At 44.3% G+C, this 10926-nt stretch overlaps 1 protein-coding gene across 1 annotated transcript; it reads right to left on the bottom strand.

Moving 5' to 3' along the window:
• Nucleotides 1–1701: 1701 nt before the first annotated feature.
• LOC311125597 (cation-dependent mannose-6-phosphate receptor-like) lies at nt 1702–8562 on the bottom strand. Its single transcript, XM_084158419.1, has 7 exons — nt 8229–8562; nt 6695–6873; nt 6179–6333; nt 5887–5996; nt 5560–5690; nt 5013–5139; nt 1702–3712 (listed from the first exon to the last, which is right to left on the bottom strand). The coding sequence occupies exons 1-7, from the start codon at nt 8232–8234 to the stop codon at nt 3590–3592; spliced, it is 831 nt and encodes a 276-aa protein (XP_084014545.1). The 5' UTR covers nt 8235–8562; the 3' UTR covers nt 1702–3589.
• Between the last annotated feature and the right edge of the window lie 2364 nt (nt 8563–10926).

The raw sequence follows: 10926 nt of genomic DNA, 5'->3' as shown, positions 1-10926 counted from the left end.
AAGAGAGCGAGAGTTGCACCCCTTCTCAAAAAACCAACACTCGATCCCTCTGATGTCAACAACTACAGACCAGTATCCCTTCTTTCTTTTCTCTCCAAAACTATTGAGCGTGCCGTCTTTAGCCAACTCTCTTGCTATCTCTCTCAGAATGACCTTCTTGATCCAAACCAGTCAGGTTTCAAGACTGGTCATTCAACTGAGACTGCTCTTCTCTGTGTCACGGAGGCTCTCCGCACTGCTAAAGCTAACTCTCTCTCCTCTGCTCTTGTCCTTCTAGACCTGTCTGCTGCCTTTGATACTGTGAACCATCAGATCCTCCTCTCCACCCTCTCCGAGCTGGGCATCTCCGGCGCGGCTCACTCTTGGATTGCGTCCTACCTGACCGGTCGCTCCTACCAAGTGGCGTGGCGAGAAGCTGTCTCCGCACCACGTGCTCTCACCACTGGTGTCCCCCAGGGCTCAGTTCTAGGCCCTCTCCTATTCTCGCTATACACCAAGTCACTTGGCTCTGTCATATCCTCACATGGCCTCTCCTATCATTGCTACGCTGACGACACACAACTAATCTTCTCCTTTCCCCCTTCTGATAACCAGGTGGCGAATCGCATCTCTGCATGTCTGGCAGACATATCAGTATGGATGACGGATCACCACCTCAAGCTGAACCTTGGCAAGACGGAGCTGCTCTTCCTCCTGGGGAAGGACTGCCCGTTCCATGATCTCGCCATCACGGTTGACAACTCCGTTGTGTCCTCCTCCCAGAGTGCGAAGAGCCTTGGCGTGACCCTGGACAACACCCTGTCGTTCTAACATCAAGGCGGTGACCCGATCCTGTAGGTTCATGCTCTACAACATTCGGAGAGTACGACCCTGCCTTACACAGGAAGCGGCACAGGTCCTAATCCAGGCACTTGTCATCTCCCGTCTGGATTACTGCAACTCGCTGTTGGCTGGGCTCCCTGCCTGTGCCATTAAACCCCTACAACTCATCCAGAATGCCGCAGCCCGTCTGGTGTTCAACCTTCCCAAGTTCTCTCACGTCACCCCCCTCCTCCGCACACTCCACTGGCTTCCAGTTGAAGCTCGCATCTGTTACAAGACCATGGTGCTTGCCTATGGAGCTGTGAGGGGAACGGCACCTCCGTACCTTCAGGCTCTGATCAGTCCCTACACCCAAACGAGGGCATTGCGTTCATCCACCTCTGGCCTGCTGGCTCCCCTTCCTCTGCGGAAGCATAGTTCCCGCTCAGCCCAGTCAAAACTGTTCGCTGCTCTGGCACCCCAATGGTGGAACAAGCTCCCTCACGACGCCAGGACAGCGGAGTCACTCACCACCTTCCGGAGACATTTGAAATCCCACCTCTTTAAGGAATATCTGGGATTGGATAAAGTAATCCTTCTACCCCCCCCCCCCCCCAAAAAAAAAAAACACATTGTAAAGTGGTTATCCCACTGGCTATAAGGTGAATGCACCAATTTGTAAGTCGCTCTGGATAAGAGCGTCTGCTAAATGACGTAAATGTAATGTAAATGTCTGAATGCTTTCCGAAGGCACTGTAAATCATATTTTATCAGTACATACAGAGAGCAGTTGTTTTAAAAATATATTTATTATGTTTTACATTGTGTTGCTTAGGGAGTTAATTGCCCCTGCAAACACGCCAGCACACTAAAACTTGTCATACATGACAGATTCAGAACTGTAATCAAACACACTTTATTCATATTTTTGTTTTTGATGCAAAAGTAAGAACAAATAGCATCACAAACTAAAGCCAAAGTCAGAACTGACCAAATCCATTGAACCCAGATCAGGTTTAGTTCTGATCCGTTTCTCCACGTCTCATTGGGGCCTGTTGCCCTGGGTCAGGTCTAACTAATGCTATCTTTCAGGTCCTGATTGAACTAAGCGAGTGCTATGGGCCAAGTATTTTTTTTTAAGAACACCACAAAGGAAACAAACAAAAATATTCACCCACGTCACAGATAGCACATAATACATTTGTATTTTTCATGATTATATAAATGACTTCAGTTCCTCCATTTTACTGTTGAACGCAAAGTGTCTTCTTTTTCCTTATGAAGGTCCTGTTCAATCACAGCATTATATTACAAAATCATAATCAATGTCCTCAGTATCATAACCAAGTGGGAAGGAGGTATTTACCACATATGATGGAAAAAATCCACTTGAACACCCTTCCAACTGGTAATTACTAGTGGGAAACTTGTCTATCATCCCTGAGCTCCGACTTGTCCCACATGGTGACCTCTGACGTCACCTACTAAGGAAAGTACCTAGATAACAGCATTTTTGGCTGTTAAATGCAACAAAACATTATTTATAAAAGGCAATCTATTCATATGGTTTTTGAACACTATCATTTGTTCACAAGCGTGAAAGCTGTACTTTAATTTACAGTTGACGCCGCTTGTTTGCCATTAGCCAATTGGCTTTTCTCAACGAGTTCAAAGAACGTGAATGCATCCAACTGTTATTTACGACTTCACAACTGGTAATTACCACCTTCCCACTTGGTTATGAACGCAACATAACAGTAGGAATGGTTGGGGTCAATGCCATTTCAATTTTGTCAATTTAGGAAGTGAACTGATGGCAACTGAATTAAAATGGAATTGGTCCCAACCCTACTCTTCAAAAGCTAAGGAAAAGGTGTAATGGGTCAGAAGTACATTTTGGTCAAGGCTGATGACCGATGACCTGTAAGCATATTAATCGTGAATAACAAGCCTGCATGTATTCACTTACTGTGATATTACCATGTAAAAAGGATTCTAAGCAATGTATGAGCAAGCAGACCTTCATATAAAGTGTGACCTACGAGTCAGTACAGCCATCAGCTACTAAAACAAACTGGATGGGAGTCGTGTTAGAAACGGTTCCTATGGATGCATTGTGTCCACACTAACATATGTCAGTCATGTAGAAAGGCCTTTCGGTTTCCACTAGATAACACAGCCCCAAAGTCAAAATTGGCTCTATCATATAAATTAATTTAAGGTCAGGGTTAGGCATCAGGTTATCAGTGTGATTAAGGTTAGTTAGGTTTAAAATCAGATTGTAATAAGATACATTGTAGAAATAGGCGGGGTTCATGACTTTGTGGCTGCGTTAACTAGTAACGACCCTTGTATTGTGCCAGATGTAACAGAGTCCGTTTTTGAGACATCACTCTCCATCCAGAGGTGGCCACTCCAGTTCATGAAAGGAAAAAAAGTGTATCCAGGTTTTGGTTGCCACCTCCAAATAATGACGCCTGGGCCATGCAAACCAGGGGAGGTGACTTATCATCTAATATAATGAACTAAGTGTTTGGGAGTCAGATGTCACAGACCGATCTTCCAACATTCCATAAACTGGTGTGCCCACCTCTAAACTTGTCCCTGAAACTGTCAAAACGAACTAGGATGAAGTTGCGCCTAGACACTGAACTGAAGTCAGTTTTATGTTTCTCTGGATTTGGAGAGAGTAAGTGATGATCCTAGATCTGTGCGTAAGGGCAATATCTATCCGAAGCGTCAAAAGCGTCACACGGGATAGATCCCTCCCACTACTGACGTCATCAGATCACATGGGAAGCAAGTGGTCATCCCTCTCTTCTGGCTCCTCCTCTGGCTCTGTGGACACGCCCCTGTATGTGGGAGGTTCCTCTTCGGGGCCCTGTGTCCTACACACAAAATTACATCCATCCTGAGGGTGAGAGAGAATGAGAAGAGAGTTATAACTGTCTAGCCAATCCCAGCCCTCACAGAACAGCTAAGTGCCCTAAAGTAATGCATAAATGTGGCCTTCAACATACACACTGAATCCCAAATCAACCCATATACCCTCCTCCGACATAGAATCCAAAAATCCACCCATACCCCTCTTCAACATAGACCATGAATCCAAAATCAACCCATATACCCTCCTTCAACATAGACACTGAATACCAAATCAACCCATATACCCTCCAACACAGATACTGAATCCCAAAATCAACCCATATATCCTCTTCTGACCTAAACACTCGTAGAGGATAGGGTTTGGTTTGGGATTGGACCAGAGAGATATGTGACGTCCATTGTCTCACGTCAGATAGCACAACGGCCATCTGCACTGATCTATCTGATAACTCGCAAACACTCATTGCATAGCTATAAAGAAGTTTGAAAATGTTACCAAGGTGACATCGTCCACTAAACCCCCTTTCATCCTCAAAAGAGTCAGAGTTAATCTTACCAAAAACAATAAACCTGTAGCTAATATTGATGTTTTTTTCATGAGCAAGTCTTCACTACCTAATTCTCTAGCTACGGTATTTTCTGGTGGTATAATCAGTATTTATGACATTCGAAATGTGCACAAACATTTGCTAGCTAGCTCGTGTCTGCTTGCTGGCTGAACCAGTCTCAAATCAATCCATATGAAACGAAAGGCAGGGATGCTAACAACGCCAGTTCACCCACTCAATGCTGAATACTCCCTCTAGCTAGCTAGTGTAGTGAAGTTCCAGCTAACGCACAAATTAGTTTTCATGATATCTGTTCTGCCGTGATTAGCGCGCCGAGTTCTACAGCACAGATGACTGCTCTCTGTGACATTATCGCGTTGGTCAAATGTTACAAAGTAGCGAGGCACAGTGCCATCTGTCCGAGTCAGATACATGCTGATTTCTAAGAACAGTCCCATAAATTTGCTGCCGTACTTCATCAACAAGCTGGCAAACTAGCTACTGTATGGCCATTCAAACAAGCTTGCACTAGGCTGCTAGCTGGAGCAAGTTTGCTCAGCTGATCAAGCATGATTTGCCGTAGTAGCCAGTGTGTCATAGCTACCAAGAGAGGAGTGCTTTTCAGAATTAGGAACTAGTGTTAGGCAGATTAGGAAAATCTAGATTTTTTTTAGATGAGGTCCACGTCCCACAAGACAGATATTTTGAGGGACGAGCTTCACGTAGGAGTGACGCCGTCTGATGTGAGACAGTGTTGTGACCTCTACAAACACTCACCGCTGCCAGGTTGCCAACCTGCGTCCAGAAGACATAATTGGGGAACTGTTGCAACCCTTTGGCCCCGACAATCAACCGCTGGTAGAGGAATCCACAAATGAGGTACAGTGACAAGAGGACGAACCCACTGAGGTAGAGAGGAATGAATGAAAAAATATGACTGTGTCAAATCTCTAGTTGGAAACCCATCCCATTAATTGACACATGAACAAACATCACAATGATTCACAGTGATAATTCTTCTGGTGTTCTGCTGTGTTAAGCGTTGAGGAAATAAGAGACCATTATCATAATGAATACCAATAAATATGTAAATATGACCATTCATTTCTCCGTTCAGTTTTGCTTGGTCTTGTAGCTTTGTTTGTTGTGAGCGAATGACAAGTCCATTTCATAGGGTATTGAGTATTTGTGTTGGAGAGCCAGAAATGGAGAGCCTTTGTTGCTGCCCTGTGTGCCAGCAAGCGGGTTGGGGATAAGTGTGTGAGTATTTTTGTAGTCAAATGAGTGTGTGTAATCCAGAAGGGTGCATAATCTTAGTACTAACATTATGAGTATTATGGAGCCTGCACTGAGCTGGGATGGCAGAGCGGGACAGACTGCACTGGAGTCCAGTTCAAACAGATAGAAACAGTCCCTCTCCCTCTCCCTATCCTCCAACACCACTTCCAGCTTCCCCTAAGAGATAGAGGTAAATGGGGAGAGTGAGAGAAAGAAAGGGAGGAAGGAAGAGGGAGGACGATAGGAGGGGATGTAGAGAGGTGTGCATCAGTTCGTGACAGGGAGAAAGCGAGATAGGCATGTCAAATCATCACACCACAATGGTCTATAGACATTGAAGAATACGGCCCAAACCCTCCCTTCCCTCTCTCACCATTTCCACTCCTCTGTTGCAGGAGATCATGACAATGGCTTTCCTCATCTCCTTGGAACAGTGGCCTTCATACTTGGTGCCGTTGCTGTAGATCAGCATCACCCAGTCACCTGTAGGGGGTGATGGGTAGCAGAGAGAGAGCGAGAGCGATGAAGGGAAGAGAGAAAGGGTATCACTATATCTGGTCATGCTACAGCAGACTTTCTGAGATACTAGAACATACCGTAACATACTGATACGACTGTCACATGACTTTTTCAAAGGAAAAGATAAAGAACCCGGACATTCTTACTTCCTCCGATAGCCTGTGTTGCATTGTACAGGCCAAGCACTTTCTCATCTTTCCCGGTCTGAACGAGTCCCGCTCCTACCGTTTTCCCCGCATCCCCACACACCTGGAACTGGTACGTGTAGCTCTCCTTGCCGCTTTTAGTCTCCACCGAGAAACTGTAACCAAGGGAACCGTGAACAAAAAACTGTGAGGTAACGTTACCTTGTCTAAGTGTTACATGTGACGTTACAACGGTGAAGTAGACTAAAATGAACACTCTCTGGAAAACTACGGGAGTTTCCAAGCTTAACGTGGCCTCCTGACTGCTGATCAATACCCTTTTTACACCTTCATGCAAAGCTAATTTCCGTGACAGCTGACAAAGTTGAATTTCATCTCCCCAAGCAACCGACGTCAGTGTGCGTGGAGTCTTACTTTTTTGCTGATAAACACTTGCTTTGATACCCCTCACCTTGTAAAGCAATGGGACATACCACAGATATTTCTACGTTTTCTTCTATTTTGGTAATTCCTTACTTCTTGTTAGTGAGTGGTTCTAGAAGACTGAGGACCTTCCGTTCTGCCAGGGACTCAGAGAACAGTTTACACCTCTTGGTGTTGTCACTGGCCTGGCCTCCACACACCAACAGGACCAGCTGAACAGCCAGAACTAACAGCCGCACAGACGTCGCTGTGCAGGGGGGGGGCATGGACACCTGGGGGAAATATATAATCGTACACGATTAAAATACTATACTTAGTAAGGCTTATTTGGTCTGTTTCACTGCAGGACTGATTCATTGCCTAACCAATTCATTTTGAAACAATGACACTGATAAAAGCATTAAGCGAGTGCTGCACTTTTAAATGTTGTAGTAGGACTACTGAGAAAAAACACCTTCCTTGTGATATTACAATGATGGTACAAAACATTAGGAACACTTGCTCTTTCCATGAGACTGACCAGGTGAAAGCTATGATCCCTTATTGATGTCACCTGATAAATCCACTTCAATCAATATAGATGAAGGGGATAAGACAGGTTAAAGAAGGATTTTTAAGCACATTGATTGTATATGTGTGCCATTCAGAGAGTGAATGGGCAAGACAAAATATTTAAGTGCCTTTGAAGGGGGTATGGTTGTAGGTGCCCAAGCACATCGGTTTGTGTGTCAACAACTGCAACGCTGCTGGGTTTTTCACAACAGTTTCCCGTGTGTATAAAGAATGGTCCATCACCCAAAGGACATCCAGCCAACTTGACAACTGTGGGAAGCATTGGCGTCAACATGGGCCAGCATCCCTGTGGAACGCTTTCGACATCTTGTAGAGTCCCAACGAATTTAGGCTGTTCTGAGGGCAAAACTCAATATTAGGAAGGTGTTCCTAATGCTTTGTACACTCTGTATGTCACTTTTTCTTTGATTCCTAAGACATTATACATCTCATGAGCAAGTAGGCCTACCAAGACAAAACTAAAATGACGCAGCAAAGCCCCTTACAATACTGGTGCGTTCCAGACAATTGGGAACTCGGAAAAATACGAGGTCAAATCATAACGTCAGTGATCTTCAGCTCGGAAAGTCGGAGCTCTAGAAAGAGGCCCTAGTTATAGTTCCCGAGTTGGAATTACGAGTTGGAGGACAGTTTAAAAATAAAAATAAAAATCTGTGCTCGTTTTTTTCCTGAGTTCCCAGTTGTCTTGAACACTCGACGTCGGAGATTTCCGAGTTCACAGTTGTTCTGAACGCGGCATAACATCTCTGTTTGCAGAAGGAAATGAAACTATCCCGCCATCTTGACTTACACACCCCTGACCTAAGGTGCATTCAGGATGGTTACTGCAACGTTCCGTGAGCGCTCAAGGCAAAACTGTCGAACGTAACTGTTGAATTGAACGTTACATTTCAGAAACGAGTTTGACAAACACCGTGGTAGATGCAGTAAATCATAGCGAAATAGATGATAAAGCGGTAAATAACAAAGCAGCTCTCATGCAACTTTTGAAACGTTTTAGAACGTTACGCATCCTGAATACACCTCTCGCCTCTGTAACAACTTTTAGACATACCTTCATTCTGAAAAGCTGTAGCCAGCTATTCCGTTAGTGTAGCCAATGAATAGTGTAGGTTGAAGTGGCTACAATCTAGCTGATCAAGTAGCTAGCAAAAGCAAGCTAAGCTAGCTAAATGGGATACTGTGTCCCCTGTTTTGTCTTGCAAATGCAACAGACTAACACCTGGTAATCAAATTCGATCACGTAAATCACAAAACAATGTTCGTTAACAGTCTGCTTTAAAATGTACTTTAATAGAAACGATTTATGCTATAAAATCATTATGCAGTGTCTAGCGTTACTTTATAATGTCAGATGCGGAAGTGGCACTAAACAAGAAAAAGCATGTGACTGTAGTTGTAACAAGCGGAACTAGTTGATTCTTCACAACTCTGTTCTTCTCCTTCGATGAGGTTTAACCGCGGTTGGCATCCAATAAATGTTGCATTACCGCCACCTACTAGACTGGAGTATAACTCCCTTATACTTTGCTTTAAAAAACCCCCCACTACAATCACTAAAAAATAAAATGATAATAAATATAACCATACTCCACTATATAAATCTATTTAGTCCTACTTCAGGCCAACAGCCTGAAAGGATGGGACACCACCACTTAACACACCCTGTAACTCTTCTGATGTCAAATCTTGCACACCCAAATACCTCTCTGCAGCTGCCACCACAACCTCTATTTTCTGCGACTTACGTTCCATCACTGCAGTACAGTTGATAACCATTGCTATAAATGTCAAAAATCCAATCTTACTGAAACATATAAATCACTTGTTGGTTTATCCCTCTGTACTGTACTTTCTCCGCCATTTTTAACCGACTCAAGCTCACCTTCTTCCTCCCTCTCTCTCTTAGATCTCCTCTGCCTCTCTTTTCCCCTCCATTCCTCCTCCGTATTCCAAGTATAATTCTCCTTATGATGACGCAATCTCAATCGCACTCCACACTGCCCTTTCCCACCTGGACAAAAGGAACACCTACAGTGGGGAGAACAAGTATTTGATACACTGCCGATTTTGCAGGTTTTCCTACTTACAAAGCATGTAGAGGTCTGTAATTGTTATCATAGGTACACTTAAACTGTGAGAGACGGAATCTAAAACAAAAATCCAGAAAATCACATTGTATGATTTTTAAGTAATTAATTTACATTTTATTGCATGACATAAGTATTTGATCACCTACCAACCAGTAAGAATTCCGGCACTCACAGACCTGTTATTTTTTCTTTAAGAAGCCCTCCTGTTCTCCACTCATTACCTGTATTAACTGCACCTGTTTAAACGTTACCTGTATAAAAGACACCTGTCCACACACTCAATCAAACAGACTCCAACCTCTCCACAATGGCCAAGACCAGAGAGCTGTGTAAGGACATCAGGGATAAAATTGTAGACCTGCACAAGTCTGGGATGGGCTACAGGACAATAGGCAAGCAGCTTGGTGAGAAGGCAACAACTGTTGGCGCAATTATTAGAAAATGGAAGAAGTTCAAGATGATGGTCAATCACCCTCTGTCTGGGGCTCCATGCAAGATCTCACCTCGTGGGGCATCAATGATCATGAGAAAGGTGAGGGATCAGCCCAGAACTACATGGTAGGACCTGGTCAATGACCTGAAGAGAGCTGGGACCACAGTCTCAAAGAAAACCATTAGTAACACACTACACCGTCATGGATTAAAATCCTGCAGCGCACGCAAGGTCCCTCTGCTCAAACCAGCGCATGTCCAGGCCCGTCTGAAGTTTGCCAATTACCATCTGGATGATCCAGAGGAGGAATGGGAGAAGGTCATGTGGTCTGATGAGACAGAAATATAGCTTTTTGGTCTAAACTCCACTCGCCGTGTTTGGAGGAAGAAGAAGGATGAGTACAACCCCAAGAACACCATCCCAATCGTGAAGCATGGAGGTGGAAACATCATTCTTTGGGGATGCTTTTCTGCAAAGCGGACAGGACGACTGCACCGTATTGAGGGGAGGATGGATGGGGCCATGTATCGCAAGATCTTGGCCAACAACCTCCTTCCCTCAGTAAGAGCATTGAAGATGGGTCGTGGCTGGGTCTTCCAGCATGACAACGACCCGAAACACACAGCCAGGGCAACTAAGGAGTGGCTCCGTAAGAAGCATCTCAAAGTCCTGGAGTGGCCTAGCCAGTCTCCAGACCTGAACCCAATAGAAAATCTTTGTAGGGAGCTGAAAGTCCGTATTGCCCAGCGACAGCCCCGAAACCTGAAGGATCTGGAGAAGGTCTGTATGGAGGAGTGGGCCAAAATCCCTGCTGCAGTGTGTGCAAACCTGGTCAAGACCTACAGGAAACTTATGATCTCTGTAATTGCAAACAAAGGTTTCTGTACCAAATATTAAGTTCTGCTTTTCTGATGTATCAAATACTTATGTCATGCAATAAAATGCAAATTAATTACTTAAAAATCATACAGTGTGATTTTCTGGATTTTGTTTTAGATTCCGTCTCTCACAGTTGAAGTGTACCTATGATAAAAATTACAGACCTCTACATGCTTTGTAAGTAGGAAAACCTGCAAAATCGGCAGTGTATCAAATACTTGTTCTCCCCACTGTATGTGAGAATGCTGTTCATTGACTACAGCTCAGCGTTTAACACCATAGTGCCCACAAAGCTCATCACTAAGCTAAGGACCCTGGGACTAAACACCTCCCTCTGCAACTGGATC

Source organism: Coregonus lavaretus (genome assembly GCF_964263955.1).
Source record: "Coregonus lavaretus genome assembly, chromosome: 3".
Lineage (NCBI taxonomy): Eukaryota > Metazoa > Chordata > Actinopteri > Salmoniformes > Salmonidae > Coregonus > Coregonus lavaretus.
Note: the sequence above shows the minus strand (reverse complement) of the source record. Positions and strands in the feature narration are given on the sequence as shown.